This window comes from Cricetulus griseus, chromosome 2 (assembly GCF_003668045.3).
Source record: "Cricetulus griseus strain 17A/GY chromosome 2, alternate assembly CriGri-PICRH-1.0, whole genome shotgun sequence".
Taxonomy (NCBI): domain Eukaryota; kingdom Metazoa; phylum Chordata; class Mammalia; order Rodentia; family Cricetidae; genus Cricetulus; species Cricetulus griseus.
In genome coordinates, this window is record NC_048595.1 from 263,914,381 (window position 1) to 263,933,937 (window position 19,557).

The following is a 19,557-nucleotide window of genomic DNA, read 5'->3' on the forward strand; positions in this document are numbered from 1 at the left end:
ATTAATGTTGAGCTTTTTTGGTATGATCTGGAACATTATTGGGTTGGTGAGCAGGAAATCCAGATTTATTCTAAGCATCTTCCATTTAAAGAAGCTTTTTCCTTCAATCTTTCCAAATGGGGTCACATCACAAATATTATGTAACTTCATTATTCTTCCTATCAATATGTGATATTTATCTTTTTATGCCAATAAGTGTGCAAATACCTTTTAACCTTTCTAGTTTCTGTTTTATAATATTGCTAATTCAGTGTGATTCCCCATTAGTAAACATCTTGTTTTCTATTCTTGTTAGTATAAATGATCCTCAAGAAGTATAAACAGGCTGGAGAGGTGGTTCAGTGGTTAAAGGAGCACACACTGTTCTTTCAGAGGACTTGGGTTCAGTTCCCAGCACCCACATGGCAGCTCACAGCTGCCTGTGACTCCAGTCTGGGGGTCCTCTGTGGGAACTGCATGCTTGTAGTGCAGTGGAATACATGCAGGCAAAACGCCTGGATGGATGGATGGATGGATGGATGGATGGATGGATAGATAGATAGATAGATAGATAGATAGATAGATAGATAGATAGATGAAATCTTATAAAGAAATATAAACAATCCTCAAGAGAGACCATGTTGATTTGGTGAGCTGACTCAGCAGATAAAGGCTCTTGATGCCAAGCCAGATGGCCAGATTCCATTGCTGACATCCACACAGTGGAAGGCTAGAACTGTGCAATATGGTACTGTTGCACTGAAACACACACAGAGACACACACAGATGTAGGCAGCATTTCTCTGTGTCTCAGCAGTCACTTCCAAATAACCACTCAGAGACTTATTATTAATTATAAATGCTTGGCCAATAGCTCAGGCTTGTTACTAGCTAGCTCTTAAAATTTAAATTAACCCATATTTCTTATTTGCTCTCTGCCATGTGGTGGTACCTTCTCTCAACACAGCATGCTCATCTTGCTTTTTTTTTTTTTTCCATCTCTCCCAACTCCCCAGACTCTGCCTTCCTTCTTCCCATTGTCCTCTTGGTTTGGCTCACCCACCTAACCTCTTACCTGTTTAGCTGTTGGCCAGTCAGATTTTTTTTCAGATTTTTTATTAATCAATGGGAGTAATACATATTTACAGTGTACAAAGTTTGTTTAACAGCATTTCCCCCTTTTTGTCTGATGAAGAAGGAAGGTTTTAACTTTAACATAGTAACACTATATATAACAAAAATAGTTATTAAGAATACAGTTACAATATTCAGTCCATTTGTATTTGGCAAATCTAGAGAAAATACTCTAGTATTTATCTTATTTTTGTGAGTCTAAAGTTTTATACCTAATATACCTTTTTATCACAACTAAGGAAAACGTTATAATATTTAGTCCTCAACTCCATCAAAGATCCCAGAAGGGTGAAATGTTACCTAATGACAGGGACATCTGGCTGACTGGACAGTCACCCAAAGTTCTTCTGTAACATTTGGGCATCCATCTTTGGCCTACAGTACAGGCCTAGTTTATCTGATAGACATTTTCTGAGAAGCAGGGAATTTTGATAGATGGTCCTACCTATTTTGGAAAAGTTTGACAGTCATTCTCTTTTATGTCCTGCTGATCCAGTTTGGACAGTATACTGTCAGCAATTGAGGTAAGGACAGTTTCTTTGCCCAAATGGATAGCTTTTGCCATAAAGAAAACAAACTCCATACAGAGGTTCTTCAATGCCTATAATTTTCTTTTGAAGTAAATTGGTGCTGTCAGGAGCAGACATGTCTCATTGTCATGAAAAGCCTTAGGTTATTAAGCATATCAAATGCCATATTTGGTAGGCCTTTGAAGTGTGAAGACCATCTATATCTATCTAAATATATTTGTGTATGACCTTGAAAACATATCTAACATGACTATAAATTTGACTATTACAGATGACTATTAATCTGTATTTCTTAATTATATATATTTTTAAATGAGCTTTATAAACACAATACCCCAAACAAGAGTAGAAACGTAATACAGTATAACAAAATTAACTTTAAATTTGTATCAATAAACCAAAGTGCATGCCAATGTAAAATATTTTGAGATTAATGGATTTTTTTGGATTAAAGTAGATTCAATAATCTACTCTTTTTCCCTATCATTCCTTTATCAGTGAGAGTGCATTTAATCAAAGTAATAAAAAGTTTGAAGACAGCTGCTGCCCAGTGAGAAGAGAGAGACAGAAAGACAGACAAACACCTCAATCATTTAAAATAGTAAAAGTTTGAAGACAGCAACTGCACAGTGATGGTGACTCTCAGGGACTAAGTTTCAGTTGCTACATTTTGTTTCTCAGTTTCCTTAGAACAAGAGTTGGGGAAAGTAGGTTATAGGATCTATTGAAGTTTCTTTTCTGTATAAGATTTGCAGATGGCAAAGTGTACAGGTGCTGGGTCATGTTTCAGACAGTGAGACAAGAGTACTAAGACAAGAATACACCATATCTTGGGCTAGTTTTAGCCCTGTAGATAGCCATTTCCTTGCTCACGTCTATGTCACACCTACCATCCTGTGATAACAAAACCTTTTAGAATTTATTAACTTAACAGACCACCAGCTTCCACCATCCCCAAAACTGAGAAAGTCTCCAGATAGTATCTGAGGCCTAGAGGAGAATTTTCCCATCTTGCTGTAACTGCCTCTCTGATGTTTCCACCAATGTATTTTTCAAAATGCCTAGATGTGTAACTCTTTTTTCTGTTATTATAAAATTTCTTGAAACTGTTTCTGTGTTGGAACGTGGAACCTGAGATAACCTAGCTCCATGTTTCCTGGGGACATGTACATTCGAATTTGGCTCCACAATAAAGTATCTGTTAACCCCTTTGAGGTGAGAACTTGGTTTGGGGAACATTATTTTGTCTTTTGCATCAACAATGAATAGCATGATGTAGATGCTCCATTCACTTTCCTAAATAACTTTTCTCTGTGTGATTCCTGTTGAATCAGATTCTAATTTTTTTAAAAAGCACACCTTTACTTCCAGCTTGCTTACACTTCTATAGGATAGCTCAGTCTTCCAGTCAGTATTTATTGAACACTGTAAAGAGGGGGGAGTGGATCATAGCGATAAAGGGAGTAGAGTATATGATGGGGAGGCTGGGACACAGAGATACCTGTTTGCCTCAGGTGTGAGTGGATATAAAATTACTTGTGCCTGGAGTCTTTATAGTGGGAATATTCCCTAAGTCAAAGTATGCATCTCCTATGAACATCAAAAACAAATAAACGTAAACACTCTCATTATATCAAAAGGAATTTTGTTTCCAAAACATTGTTTAAATAACTAAGTTATTATTTTGGATAACAATACTGTTTTACAATGCAGGTTGTCAAACTCAGGGTCTTGTGTATGCTGGGCAAGTGTTCTATCACTGACAGACACTCTCAGCCTAAGGTATCTAAAGGAATGAACATCTGGATGTGACTTTTTAAAAGAACATCTACTTGTTTGTGTGTGTATGTATGGTATGAGTGGGAACCTACAGGTTTGTGTGTATATGTGTGAAGGCCAGAGGTCAACCTTGGGTACCATTCCTCAAGTGATGTTCACCTTGTTTTTTGAGATATGGTCTCTCACTGGATTGGAGTTTGCCAGTTAGGCTAGGGTGACTGGACAGTGAGCTCAGGATCCACAGGATCATCAGCACATACCACCCTGCCAGCTTTGTATGTGGATGCTGGGGATCAAACTCAGGTCTTGGTGATTACACAGCAAACACTCTACCATATGAGCTACTTCCCCAATACCTATAGCATCCATTTTCATTCATGTTCAAAAAGAACTTTCTCCGTTTCATCTGCTTAGTTTACTCTTTCTACTTCTCTGAAGAGCAAAGTGAAACATGGAATTTCTCAGTTGGGGTTTCTATTGCTGTGAAGACACACTATGACCAAGGCAGCTCTTATAAAGGAAAGTGTTTAATTGGCCGGCTTATAGTTTCATAGGTTTAGTTCATTATCATCATGGCAGGATATGGCAGCATGCAAGCAGACATGCTGCAGGAGATGGAGCTAAGAGTGGAGAAGGAGCTAGCTACATCTTGATCAGCAGGCAACAGGAAGCTGTCTGAGACACTAGGCATGGCTTGAGCATATATGCAACTTAAAAGCCTGCCTCCACAGTGACACATTTCCTCCAACAAGGCCACACCTCCTAATAGTGCCAATTACATTCAAATTACCACATGATATAACCTATGAAGAAATTTATTTGTGTGAGCCTCCTCTTTAAATTGTGGCCATGGTGATAACATTTTTCAGAGGTTTTTACATTATAACTTGTTACCCCCAGAAAGTTATGACAACAAAATGAATTTATAAAAGTAAAAATGATTACATTATAAAGTGAAGTGATCATAGTAATATTTTCAGTTAGGCGTCTTCCTCTTGATTTGATGTAAGATGTAAACAGAATCAGAATTAAAGGCACCCTCTTCTCTTTGTCATCACTGTGTTCTAATCTGGTTGTTGTCATTTCTCAGATATAGTAGAGGGAAGAGGAGATGATGGGGAGTCTATTTATGGACCAACATTTGAAGGTAAGTATCTTTCAAGTTTGTCAGTTATTGGATTCAAATAAGACAATTTGTGATAATATTTAGTAGAAATGTAAGTTAAAAATGGTGTTACCCTTCAAACTTAAGATTTTTTTAAATAAAGTGGAGGTTTGCCCTTACTTGATTAAAGACTGAGTGGCATTCTAAAACAAAACAAAACTAGGATTGGAGATGTAATTCAGTTGGTAGAATGTTTCCTTGTCTAGCATGCATGAAACCCTGGGTTGGATCTCACTGCATATGCTGGATCATGCTTGTAATCCCAATTCAAGGTCATCCTCAGATATGTATCCAGCTTGCCACCAACCTGGGCTACATGAGACATCTAAAGCAACCAACCTCTTGGTCCAGTCCACAGCAACTTTGTACACACATTTACTTGCCTATTTCTTTAGGATAAATCCCAGTGTATTAGTTAGCTTCCTCTTGTTCTACAAGGTAGCAGAAATGCTATTAAAGATTACAAGCATCATGGCAAATGCCAATAGAACCAGTTTGACGAGGCTGTCACTGATCAAAGATGTGGTAATTTGATCTTAAAAAATAGTAATTGCAACTGGTTGGAAGCCAACATATATTTTAAACCTACAAGTTCATAATGATACTGTATTATAAAATAAAGTCTAACTGGTACCCTTTGGAGGAAAGATAGAAAAAGAATTCATTATCTTGGGGCTGGAGAGGTGGCATGCTGCTTTTTAGCAAGGATCTGAGTTTGATTCCCAGCACTCACATCAGGTAGCTCACAATCACCTGTAACTCCAGTTCCAAGGGACCCAATGCCCTCTTCTGGACTGCATGGTCACCCACATCCATATGCACATATACACCTACCTATGTAAATGAAAATAAATCTTTTTAAAGACTATTGTCTTGAAAATTGAGGTAATCAAACATCTATTTGCCCTTCTCTGTATGATGTATTATCAATCTGTAGACAAAGAGAAATATCTCAGCTACGAGAGATGGCACATGCCTTCAATCCCAGAACATAGGAGGCAGGTCTCTGTGAGTTGGAGGCTGGCCTGTTCTACACAGATCCAGGACAGCCAGAGCTACATAGTGAGATCCTGTCTCAAAATATTATCAAGATAGATAGAAGGATACATGGATGGATGGATGGATGGATGGATGGATGGATGGATGGATGGATGGAATGTCCTTTTGTAAAAGTATTCCAGAGGCTGGAGAGATGGCCCAATGGGTAGGAACACCTGGATTGTGCTGTCCTGGATCTCACTGTGTAGAACAGGCCAGCCTCCAGGGCTACACAGAGAAACCCTGTCTCAGAATATTTAGGAGCACAGCTGAGCCAACTAAGGCTATAGGAGTCCTAGGATTATAGCCATCAGACAAGGGTCCTACTCACACATACAACAGGAAACACCATGAACCTGTATAGACCAATGACTCCACAGTTTATGAGAACTGTGACAGCTCTGTGTAAGATGCTGCAGGGGAGGGCCAGACCCATAAAAGAATTGAGAAAGGTTTTTATAATACATTGGTTGTCTGAATGAAGGTCCACTACAAACAACAAGAGGAAGCCTGCTGTCCTTTACTGTAAGAAACACATATACTGAGGACACTTGTTTTTAGCTATGGTAAAGACAAATGAGCTATGTGCTCAAGTAGTTCTAGTAAGATTTTACAACTTCAAGAAAGTTTGTTTAAATATTTGAAAATAATTCAAAGTAATGGGAATGTTTATAATTTGGAGTATATCAATAAGTGCTATGAAGTCTATTCCCAAGTTCCCTTTGCTCCTTACATGCTGTGATTGTTGGAAACAATACAGATACTTCAGTGACCTACTGATTATTCTTTCTCAGATGAAAACTTTTCAGTCCCTCATAATAAAAGAGGCATTCTTGGAATGGTGAACAAAGGTCGTCATACCAATGCGTCACAATTCTACATCACACTACAATCAGCTCCCTATCTGGATAAAAAATATGTGGCTTTTGGGTATGTACATTATAGATTTTTCTGCATAGTATTCACACATATAAAATATTGCTCAAAATTAATTTGCACAATTATTGTACATAGTCTGAGTAGCCAAAATTAGAGCTGGGTGATACAAAATGATATAGACACATCTGTAATAAACAGTTATAACAAACTTGTTATCAATGGAATACGGAAATTATGGCTGGCAAGATGGTATAGGTGCTTGTCGCACAACCATGTTGATATGAGTTCAATTCCTAGAACCCACATAATGACTGAACTCCATAAAAACTGTCCTCTGACTTCAACTCATTTGCCATGGTTAGCACACCACACACATACATAACACACAATAATAATAATAATAACAATAATAATAATATTTTAATACAGAAATTAATTAAACACAGCTATGATAAGGTTCTGTCTATTCATGTATCTACCTGTCTGTCACTCTATCCGTATGTACCGACCTACCCACTTACCTATCATCTTCAGTCTCCATATTAATATCAATTCTTATGACTAATTAAACTGTAGTACTTAATAATATAGATATAGTTACATGCAAAAATGAGAAGTTGATGCCATCTTACTGTCTATGAGATTGTCTATGGCTTCAATAATAATTATAAGAATATTAGTAAGAAGCTAATTAGCCTGTGGACCACTGTGGGTAATGGATGTTACTTTTCATCACTCAGTGTCTGGTTCCCTCCTTAGCTACTGGTGAGCCCATAAGGAAAGTGAGCACAATGTCTTGCTCATGCAGTCAAACATCTCTAAATACTTATTAGGTTATGTCAGTCCCTCCAGAGAGTCACTTACTGCCTCTGCAACTCATGAAGGACTTTCATATCACTGTTCATTTCAACCTTAATAATTCCCTAAGTTTAATGCTTTCTGTGATACTGCCAGGCTGGGAAGAGTGGAGAATTAATTTTCTTTGAAAAGACACCCTTAGTTAGATGACTTTTCATTCATAGGTTCAAAGCTTCGTGAGATGTTTTCAGTTTCTTCCACACCAGTAAAGTATTCTGATTGTTTTGTCTGTAAAATGTTTCTGTTTGTGATCATCTTGCTGGCAGTCTATACCCGTTCTACCAATGCCTTGTACCTCATTAAAGCCACTTTCTCAGACACAAAGGTGACTACTGTGAAAATGCCTACATCATCACTGCCTCCTGCAGACACACACAGCACAGAGTCCCTTGACACATTCTGATTCTCTTCTGCCCTATACTTTTTTCCAGTCATCATTTTTGCTATTTTCTTGATTCATTCAGATTTTTAATGGGCACCTGCCATCTGCCATTACTGATGTTTAGAGAGGGGAGAGGGTGGCAAGACACGGGTCTGCTCTTCAGACACTTTAGATCCCACCAGAAAGGCAGATACAAGCAAGCAAAAGGACCCTACCCAAACCAAAGAGACAAACAGAAAGCAGAGACTGCAAGTGGTTACTGGGAAGACTTGAAGTGAGATAAGACAACATCCCCCAGTTCCTTGAGTAAAAGCAAACTGGGATTCCCAGGGATGTCTGTTTAGAGTGGTCCTTGGGGAAATCTCATTTTTGTTGTCATCCCCACTCTGGCCTCAGGGAGGCAGTATATCCCTCTTATTGTTTCAGCTTATCCCTGAACTCTTCTGATGTTAGTTTCAGTTAGGTTGGAATATCTAAACAGGACCCAGCAGAACATTGAGGAAGCTGGAGAAGGGTAATAGCAAAATAGACATCCCATGTAATTGGGGTAGACGAAATACACTTTCCTACCCAGGTGAAGCTGCTGTTTCCTGGGATCTTCCAGCATTTCAGCTTCAGAAAGCCCAGGTATGATTCTGTGCCTGGAGACACAGAAGTGTCCTGCCTATCTGAGGCGAGCCAACTTTCCAAGTTCTAGTTTCTGAATTTAGATGATTCTAGAAATGCTTGTCCTCGCAGACTGCAATAATCCACAGGAGGGCCTTGCCCAGTGTCCCTCACGGGGAAAGAATATAAAAACGCAAGCTTGTGCTGGGTGGCAGTGGTGGTGGTAGTGCAGGTCAGCCTGGTCTGCAGACTGAATTCCAGAACAGCCAGAGCTACACAGAGAAACCCTCTCTCAAAAAACAAATAAGAACCTTTGGGCTGGAGAGATTACTCAGTGGTTAAGAGTACTGGCTGCTCTTCCAGAGGACCTGGGTTCAATTCCTAGCACCCACATGGTAGCTCACAACTGTATATAATTCTAGTTCCAGGGCATCTGACACCCTCACACAGACAAAAGTGCACATAAAATAAAAATAAATATCTTTTAAAATGCAAACTTGTGCCGGGTGTTGGTGGTGCACACCTTTAATCCCAGCCACTTGTGAGGCAGAGGCAGGCAGATCTCTGTGAGTTCGAGGCCAGCCTGGTCTCCTAAGTGAGTGCCAGATAGGCTCCAAAGCTACACAGAGAAACCTGTCTCAAAAAACCAAAAAAAAAAAAGAAAAAAAGAAAAAAAAGCAAACTTGTAAGATTGCTGTCCAATGGTACACATGGGAGAAATGTGGAGAATATGCATTGGGGATGGTGACAGGAGAATTTCATTTCCAGGGGGTCTTAAGGTGAGAAGGAACTGTGGAAGGCTTTGTGAGAAGGTGAACCAGGTAGCTAAAGTAAAATAGAAACCAGATAGAGGAAGGGGACATTATGATTAATCAAATTGGTTTTCTAAAGCATAACGCACTCTTACAGTGCCCTAAGGAATGAGAGAAGCATGTCTAGCTAGAGTGTGAAGCCCAAGGGAGAATAGAGATAGAATGGACAAGGACCACTGTGCCACACAGCTGCATGCAGTGAACGTCTTCCAAAGATGCTGAGGAACTACTGGAGAATTTTAAATTGTAAGCAACTTGAGCAGCTTATTGGGAAAGCTTTCTGTAGAAGTCAAGAGTAAACTGGAAAAGAATTAAAAAATATAGAGTTCAGTTAGGAACGTCTAGTCATAACAGGTATAGATGAAGTTCTGTTTACAGCACTGGCAAGATAGACAAGCTGGGAGGGAGTGGACAAATGCCAATAATATTCAAGATACATTCATGGAGCTTGATGACTAAAGATGCTGAAGGTAAGAGCATAGCAGGGTCTGGATCAGTGTTCTACAACTGAACTTTCTGTAATGATGGAAATATATAGTCTTGAGTGCAGCCACCAGACACCCATGCCCATTGAACACTTAAAATGTGACCAGTGCAACTAAGGAAATGTACTTAATCTGCTTCTGAAAGTTTTAGATTTGTTTATGTGTGTTTCTGCCAAGGCCAGAAAAGGACACTCGATCCTTGGAGCTGGAGTTAGAGATGGTTTACGAGCCATCCAGTGAGGGCACCGAACTCTGGTTTTGTGGAAGAGCAAGTGCTTTGAAATAGTGAACAATCTTTTTTTGGTTCTAAATACATTTAAACACCAACCTGTTGCTAGTGGCCTCCATATGGACAGCTGTATAGTAACTCCCCAGGTTTGAGAACTGGATACGTGGTTGGTACCATTCACCAAGAGAGACCATTGAAGGAGGATTTACAAGAGATCAGGTGAGGCTGGCTAAGTTGCGTTTAAGATTGATACCTATGGGACAATCCTGGGGAAATTAGAGGAGAGATATTCAAGCAGGTTAGGCCTGGATTTAATTTAGAAGCAATCTGATTAGTAGCTGAGCTAAAGCCAGACCCTAATACCACCACTCTAGAACAGTCTCTGGCCTTTGCTTATCTTGTTCCCTTTCTGTCTCCCATCAGTCCAATGAAATCCTGTTTAAAGATTAGGTCCTGGGTCCTGGCAGATGGCTTCTTGGTCCTCTTTGGCACATTGTAAACAACCTAGAGCAGGGACTGGGTCTTGCATATCCTGTACCCTAACACTCCATAGTAGAGAGGCACACATAGTATGTGCTCGTTCAATATGTGTGAAACCTGTTTGGAAAAAAAGCTTTATGCCTCACTAAACAGAGGTGATTCTGTGTAATCTTCTGCTCACATGTACCTGTGTTGCCCTTTGTCTTCACCCATTTCCTCTTGTTATCACAACTCCATAGCCTGAGTAATTTATAGGTGCTTCTTTGAGGGCTAGGTGTTGTAAGAGCATGATGCTGGGCCTCTGGTGAAGGCCTGCAAGACTGTGTCATAATGTGAAGATAACCAACTCAATCCTGTGAAAACCATGGACCATTCCTGAGGGCAGATCCCCAATGATCAGTCACCTCTGAAAGCACCCCAATACCACCACAGTGGTGGTACAGCGTGAGCTTTGGGGGAGCATTTAAACAGCACCCTATGTTGGAGCTTCTGATTGGGTTAGCAGAATAGAGCCCAGCAGCAGATGAAGAGGATATGAATGTGGTCTGTGTTGGTACTATCCACATCCTGTCAAGGTTCATGCAGCAGAAATTGCCCACCTCCTCTCAGCCACTGACTTAGCCCAAGCATTGGCAGAAGACACTGCTTTGTGTCTAGGCCTGTCTCTCTACCATTGTCTTAGTTAGGGTTACTGTTGCTGTGAAGAGACACCATGACCAGGGCAACTCGTATAAAGGAAGCATTTAATTGTGGTGGCAGCCTACAGTTTCAGAGGTTCAGTCCATCATGATAGACAGCATGGCAGCTGGAGCTGAGACTGCTACATCTTGCAGGCAACAGGAAGTCAACTGACACACTAGGCAGTCTCTTGAGCATAGGAGACCTCAAAGCCTGCCCCCACAGTGACACACTTCCTCTAACAAGGCCACACCCACTCCAACAAAGCCACACCTCCTAATACTAGCATTCCTTAAGAAATTATGGGACAATGGGATTATGGGGCCCAATTACATTTAAACTACCATAGCTGTATACTGATGCATTTGTTTGGTTTTTTGTTTATTTGCCTTTGTGTATATGAGTATTACAAGTGTATGTTTATATAGGTGTGTGCCCATGTGTGTGTTGATGTACAATGCATGTACATGTGTGTGAATGAGCATGTGGAAGTCAGTGGTCAATGATGTCTTCCACTGTCTCCCCCCACTGTATTTGTTTTAATTGAGCTAAACATCCAGCTAATAGGTAATAAGTTTCTTTTTTTTTAAGATTTTATTTATTTATTATGTATACAATATTCTACCTCCATGCCAGAAGAGGGCACCAGATATCATTATGGATGGTTGTGAGCCACCATGTGGTTTCTGGGAATTGAACTCAGGACCTCTGGAAGAGCAGCCAGTGCTCTTAACCTCTGAGCCATCTCTCCAGCCCAGGTAATGAGTTTCAGAACCAACCACATGCTTCCTATGAGAAATTACTTAAGTATGGTGATATTGGTAGTTTAAAAGTAATGTTATCAGGACTGGAGAGACAGCTCAGTGGTTAAGGATGTACTGCTCTTACAGAGGACCGGAGTTCTACAGACTGATTCTAGCTTGAGGCCAATGCCTCTGGCTTCTGAGAGCACCTGCACACACACACATGTTCACATACCCACATAGGCAACTAAAGTTAACAAAAGGAAGTTGAGTGACATGGATTTGGTTCTGAGATCTGACCCCAAAGACATGCAAAAAAAGACAAGTAAATTGGAATGTCAACAAAACAAAAAACTTGTGCATCAAAGGACATCATCAAGAAAGTCAAAAAGACAACCTACACCAACAGCATGGGAATAAATAAAAAATAAACCCTTATCAAGAATGGGAGAGAGCCTAGCTGGTAGAGTGCTTGCCTTGTGTGCATGGTGTGGGGATCATCTCCAGCACCTCAGCATAACCTTCTGAAAAAGACCTAAGTGTGATATATGCACCTTACTTTTTGAGACACCATACTCATTGAACTTGGAGCGCATCTGTTAGGCTGGGTGGTCAAAGAACCACCGGGATCTGCCTGTCTCTCTCCATCACCAGCCGGATGCCAGGGTTTCTAACCTAGTTCGTCATGTTTGTGTGCAGACATTTCACCAAGTGATCCATCTTCCCAATTTTCATGCTGTTAACTTCTAGCTGAAACATCAAAAGTCTAGCATCACTCCTCTGATATGCTAGCTCATGGCCAGTGTCTGCAGAGGCCCAGACCAGCATGGGCTTGAGTGCTTATTCATGTACCTAGTGGGTGGTGGTTGGGTGCCCAGCATGTGCCAGGCTTTGAGCAAAAGTATGCCTCTGCCCTCAAGGGAGAGCCAGAAGTTAACAAATAGGAATGAATGAATGAATGAATGAATGAATGAATGAATATATGAGTATAAAAGACCTTGTGGCCAGTAGGTTGCTTGGTGGGTAAAAACCCTTGCCACACAAGTCTGATACCCCAGAACCCATGGTGGAAGGAGAGGAGAAAGTTGTCTTTTCACCTGCATACATGCACACCTTTGTACACCTGTGCTCACATGGACCCTCCCTCCCTCCCTCCCTCACTCCCTCCCTCCCTCCTCCCTCCTCCCTCCCTCCCTCCCTCCATCTCTTTCTGGCACACACAAAAGTATTACATATAAATAAAAATATTCCACCCCTGTAAACACCTCTAATGGTGAGGGGGAACTTAAGTACAAAGCTCTGGAAACCTTTCCCAAGAAACTAAAGACAGAGATAGGAGCTGGTAGGCCAGGAGATGGCAAAGGGAAAGGGGACAGTCATGGCAGGAAAGCAGTACCAGATCTTAAAAGTACTGGCGGCCAATCTGTGTGGAGCAGAGCAAGACACCCCTGAGGGCAGTGGGAGGCAGAACAGGCAGGCTTTATGGGCCACAGGAGGAGTTCTAGTCTTCATCAGAAGATAGTGAGGAAGGGTTTAGAACAGGGAGGTGACATCAGGTTTGTATTTCTGATGGTTCCCTCCTGACTGTAGTGAAGAGAAGATTGCCAGCAGAGTGGATAGATGCCAGCACAAGTGAAGCTGTGCTGGCTTAAAGCTGCAGCAGTGAGCCTCTTCAAGGCAGGAGTGACCATTGCTCAAATAGTGGAGCTGGGCATACAGGCAGCAAAGTGGACACACCTGAAGCCATTTCAGATATTTCCAGTTGCAGTTCATGTGTAATAGCCTTCGCTGTAGTTGAGTAAGACTTCACTTGTAAATGTAAGCTAAGTGTGGAAATCCAAGACTGACCACATTTTCATTCCCTCCTATGCAGGCAACTAATTGAAGGAACTGAAGTTCTTAGACAACTAGAATTAGTTCCAACAGAGAACGAAAGACCCATGCTTCTTTGCAGCATTACAGACAGTGGAATTCTTTATGCTTGATTCTCACAGCAACCAGATGTTCTGTAATGGTTTATTACTATGCATTTGATCAGCTGTTTATATTTAATTAAATGGTGCTTGGTAACATTTGATTCAAAGGCCATCAGACACAATAGGTTGGTTCATCTGACAGGCATTCCCCTTTTTCCTCTCCTGCCTCCACCTCAGAGACTATTAAAATACTCAATTTCCCAGGCTCCTTTACAACTGGAAAGGCCATTTGAGAGCTCTGTGGCTAGTGGGTCACTGGAATGCCAGTGACCTTGTTCCCACCCCTCTTCATGACTTGAATACAGATAGGCTGGGAACCAAGCGAATTGCTTAGCTGTCAGACTCACCTCTTTCTGGAATTTTTACTACATAAGGCAAATAGACCTCGGGTTCTATTCCTTTTTTTTTTTTTTAACGTGTGGCCCTATTATTAACCTACCAATGTACCTAGTGAGTTTTTAGTCTAAAGCATTTGTAAATTATTTATGCTGTTTGTAACTACATTCCCATCATGATAAACTTGGTAAATCACACAATAAGAAATTCAGTGTGAAGTTGCATTGCTTATGCAACAGTAACATGCAGGAAGGACACATGGATTTGGATGTTATAAATATAATCCATTTCTTGGAGCCATTCCAACCAGATGAAAATCAAGAGCTTGGGTTGACCCTTGTGGTGGTTAACCCCAGTGACATTGCCAGAGCTCTGTTTTATCAGCTACTCCATCTGAAGGTCCCTAAGGCTACATCACTTATAGGGAAGGCTTTTTAAATATAGACCAGCAGGCGCTGTCCTTGACCTCCTGAGTCACAGTCTCTAAGAGAGAGAATCTCAAGATGGAGACAGAAGACTTCATTTAGTTCTTTCTTACCTGGACAGCTGAGCATCAGTCATTTGGGAACTGCAAGATGACAGAATTGGCTGACTTCAGCACCCCTTGTGTTGTCACCATAGCACTGACACTTACTGGTGACTGCTCAACTACTACTACCTCTACCTTGTGCCTCTCTCACTTTTCTAACCCTGCACCAAAGGTGGCTTGTCTTCCAAGGACAATCTCCCCTTAAACCAATTCTGAAAGAGACAGGCTGTCAATTGTTGAGGGGCTTGCCAAATATAGGCTTATTATTTATTTTGAGACCATTGCAGATTCACAGGAAGTTGCAAAAACAGTACAGAGAAATCTTGTGTACCCTTCACCCAGTTTCCACAGTGCTTCCATCCTATGTAACTATAGTACACTATCAAAATATGCAGCTAATATTGCTGCAAGTGTGTGACACCATTTCATCATGTGACACTATAAAGATCACCCTCATTCCACCCCTTATCCTTACCCATCCTGTCTCATTGCTGTGTCATACATACACCAATACAAAGCTCGAATGTAGATGAGGAGAAAGAAAACTGTCCATTCCACATTGTCAACTGACCCAGAGATGGCACAGTGTTAATAACTTGTACTCTAGAGTCAGACTACCCAAGTTGGAAAACAGGCTCTGCTCTTTCCTACCTGTACCAACTTAGGCAAGAACTTCTCTGGGCCCTTGTTTTCTAATGTAAAAAACAGATGTTGTTATCCTCAATTTTGTTGTCCAAGTTCAGTAAGTAATAATTATATAAAGAACCTAAAAAGAGGCTTGGTATGCTGTAAGTGCCAAATAGATGGATGCTCTATTTGATATTCAATAAACTACTGTGTATAACCGGCAGGATATGATCTCTGAATGTGTACCCTGTAAATGTTCTCCAAGACTTATCAACAGCCACATTAGATTGAGCTCCTTCATCTGAGAACTCAAGCTACTCTTTATTTATTTTGAAATCCTAAAACAGAACCTCACGATGTAGCCCAAGCTGGCCTTGAACTCACAATCATGCTTCCTCAGCCTTCTAAGTACTGGGATTAGAGGTACCATATCTGAATAACTAGGCCCTGGCTTTTCTGTGAAGCCCCCAGACCCTTTCTCTGGGATCTGAGCCACTGGTGTTATCACAAAAGGGAACAGGACTTGCTACCAAGACTTACCAACCTTTGAGACAACCACATTGAAGCTCCTGTGTTTTCCAAGAATCCTGGTTAAAACACATGACCAGCATGGGGGATCGGGAAAACTATCAATGGCCTTACACATTTTATCTGATATTGTGAAAGGACTGGGATATTCACTTGGTACAAGAAGCTAATCCAGTACAGGGCATAGTGGTCAACACCTGCAATTCCAGCACTAGGGAGGTGGAGGCAGCAGATCAGCCAGCATGGGTGTATAGCTTTCAAATCCAGCCTAGGTTACTCAGCAAGTTCAAACTAGCTGGAGACACATGAAAATCTGTCAGAGAGAGAGAGAGAGAGAGGGAGGGAGAGAGAGAGAGGAAAGAGGAGAGAGGAGAGAGAAAGAAAGAGGGTCCTATTTCCTTTAGCAGTAACATAAAGGTAGAATTCTACCATTCTTCAGAAATGGCAAGTTCCTGATCCCTTTGTTCACTTCTGCTCTACTTCTGGGCTACAGAAACTTTAATTTCAAATCTGTATGTGTAGTGGTTCTTAGGACCACCATTTCAAAGTATATACATTGATTCTTCCATTCTGGAGATAGAGGCAAGAGGATCAGAAGTTCAAGACTATCCTTTACTACATAGTAGTTTGAGACTATCCTAGATTACCTGAGACCTTGTCTGAAAATAATAAAATTTAAAATCTATGAAATAATAAAAATAAAAATGGCATTTTCCCCAACTATAAACAGTTACTGATTACAATTCTTAGTAATGAATGGTCCATCAACATCGAGAGTCCAGATTCTTGAATTTTTGCATTTTATGAGTATTTTACGTTAAACTTGTTCACTCTAAACTCACCTTTCTTATAATGATGACAATAGTCAAATACCTCACTTGAATCAATAATAGAAATAAATCCACTGTCTACCTTCTGGTCCTAAGATTTCCATGATTCTCTGAGTAAGCTTACAAATCCAACAGCAGCACACTGCTTTATTTGGGAGCTTCACTTTCATTAGTAAAATAGGACTACATCTATTTCTGTGTTTTGAGGGATGAGAAGTGAAGAGATTTCTAACGATGCCTGGCATACCAGATACCCAATAAAAACTCAGTAATATCTTCCCACAAAGCCAGTTTAATGACAGTGCATATTCATTTCAAGAGGCATTAAGACCTTGTCATACTTGTGTTGCCACACAACACCATATGAACTTCTCAGTCACCCAACAAGCTAATTGAAAGGTCCCTCTTCCATGCCAACAGGTACTCCCCCCTTAGAGACCATACTGCTATTCCCTGCATTCCCAGAATGGAATCACCACTGTTTACACAGGCAAATCTTAAGTCCCCATCAGACTTCCTACATCAAACAAATACAGGTAATAAAGTGAACTGCAAGTGAAGTACAGCATAAATCACAAAGCTGGTCATTAGGGCTTTGTGACTGTGCTGAACACAGCTTCTCTTGCTTTAGCATGTAACAGGATGCAGTCTTGCTGTGTTCTCCAGGATAGACCAGAGCAAGCATTGTGCATGCCTCTGTACACGGGGACACCAGAGCTCATGCAGAACATCAGAAAGCTTCCCAGGATGTTACCTCAACACATGGACTATCCCTAAGGCACAAGTCAAGAAAAAGTTTTCCATTTCTTACATTGAGAGGTGATGCAAAGAGCTCTAACAAACCCAGAGTTAAGGAAAGAAGCCATACACCACAGGTACTGCCACCAGGAGAAGCTGTCTGGGTTCTGTGGCTCTTGCACTCCCAGTTTGGGGTTGTTTGTATCACAAGCGTACATTTGAAAAGTCAAAACATGTCCTACTATTGTTTTGTAGGTGCGTTACTATTCAACTGTGGCAATTCAGGACAGATGAGTTCTGGGAATGTTGTAGTATACTGCAGCCTTTTTTTTTTTAAGTATTTATTTATTTATTATGTATACAACATCCTGCTTCTGTGTATATCTGCACACCAGCAGAGGGCACCAGATCTCATAGCAGATGGTTGTGAGCCACCATGTGGTTACTGGGAATCGAACTCAGGACCTCTGGAAGCGCAGTTGACGCTCTTAACCTCTGAGCCATCTTTCCAGCCCAACTGCAGCCTTTTTGAACTCATACATGTGTACGTAACTTCTGAGATCTTGTGAAGATCAAGTTCTGATTCAGAGAGTAAGCTAAGTCTCAATTCTTTACATTCTGAACAAAATTCTAAGTCTCATATATCTTATCTGTTCATGGACCACTCTCAAAAGCAAGAGTAAGGTGGGAGGTTTCTAGCAATTGTAGGCTAGGAACACTGGGGAACTTCTGAAAATCTGGATGTTGAGGTCTTTCAAACCCATTAAGCCAGTCCCTAGACAGCATTTTTTAATGTTCCAATGTGCAACGAAGTTGAGAACTCAAGCACAGTGCTCCCTCTTGAATCAAAGACCTCGTGCTAGTATCAGTGAAACATCTACAAAGTGGAGGAGATCCTCCAAATAAAAAATGTCTCTGGGATGTTATCAGTCCTAGCCATACATACTATCAAACACAGGTTAAAACTCTGAAAGATGATTGGTTAAGAACACTTCCTGCTTTTCCAGAGGACCTGAGCTCAGTTTCTAGCGCTCATATTGGGTGGCTCATAACCTCCCTAACCCTAAATCCAGGGCCTAACTTACTTATAACACTTGAAGGGAGGAGCTAAAAATTAGTGTAGGAAATGAAAGACTTATAGCTGAATCATGAAACCAAGATTTAAACTAGTATCCTTCTAATCAACAAGAACAGGCTAATGATGTCTAAACATTAGCATGGTCAGAGTGTGATAGTGACCTTACCACCCACCCATGTGGTCACATTACTAGCTGCTGAAGTGAAAACTTACCAGAACAGGAGTTAGTCCTGTCCACCACAGTACAGTTGCTCAAGGAATCACTTGAACAATACGTCTGATTAGCTATGAAAGAGAGACAGAGTAATTATGAATTTACATTATACCTCTGGCTTTGCTACTAAGCTCTAGGACACTACTACTACAAAACAAAACAAAACCAAGCCAAATGTGGTTGGTACTCCTGTGACTGACCCCAGGTCTCAGGAAGAAGGCTCTCAAGGTTTGGAGCAATAAAAACTGCTAATCCTTCCCCATTGTCTCAGAGACAAATCTAAAAGGCACTTGAGTATACTGAACAGATAACCAGCAAGAGACCAGGGATTGATAAGGAGATGTGGTCATGTTCTTTCAACATAGTGAGGAGAGGGTCCTGTTCCTTCTGCAGACCCTCTAGTTGTACACAACTTCTAAACAGTTTCCCTGGATAGGCAGACTTGGAGTCTTAAAACAGGATGTAATCCCCAAACCTCAACAATTCCTATGTATTGATCACAGGGGGAGGGGGAGAGGATCCACCTTATAGATTTACAGCTTAACTATAAAGTTAAGTACCAAATTTCACTTTACAGCTTAACATATCTGCACTACACACAGTTAGCTCCCAATAGTTTAGAGTGCTCTTCATCTCACATGCTACTTATAGAACTAATACTTACTGGATAAAGGAGCTTAACACATAACTCCATTTATACTGAAAAAACAAAACTATGGTTTCTGTTGTCATTACACAGCCTATAATGGCAGGACAGGTTGGAGGAGTCATCTAGCATTCGATCACAATAGTGCCAAAGTTGAGAAATAAGACAATAAACAGAATCTGCTCCTTTTTGAACTGAAAATAAATGTTTCTAAAATGATGAAAATAGCTTTGGAACTAAAAGTCAGTTCCTTGATCTAGTTTGATAGATGTCATTAA

At 40.7% G+C, this 19,557-nt stretch overlaps 1 protein-coding gene across 1 annotated transcript in view; it reads left to right on the forward strand.

The window, feature by feature from the left end:
* Ppil6 (peptidylprolyl isomerase like 6) overlaps positions 1–15,755 on the forward strand; it is a 28,097-nt gene extending 12,342 nt beyond the window's left edge. Inside the window, exons 6-8 of the mRNA XM_027402208.2 lie at positions 4,513–4,569; positions 6,420–6,555; positions 13,651–15,755. Coding sequence (XP_027258009.1) covers positions 4,513–4,569; positions 6,420–6,555; positions 13,651–13,762 — 305 coding nt within the window. The 3' untranslated portion in view covers positions 13,763–15,755. The remainder of the gene's footprint in view (positions 1–4,512; positions 4,570–6,419; positions 6,556–13,650) is intronic.
* The last annotated feature ends 3,802 nt before the right edge of the window (positions 15,756–19,557 follow it).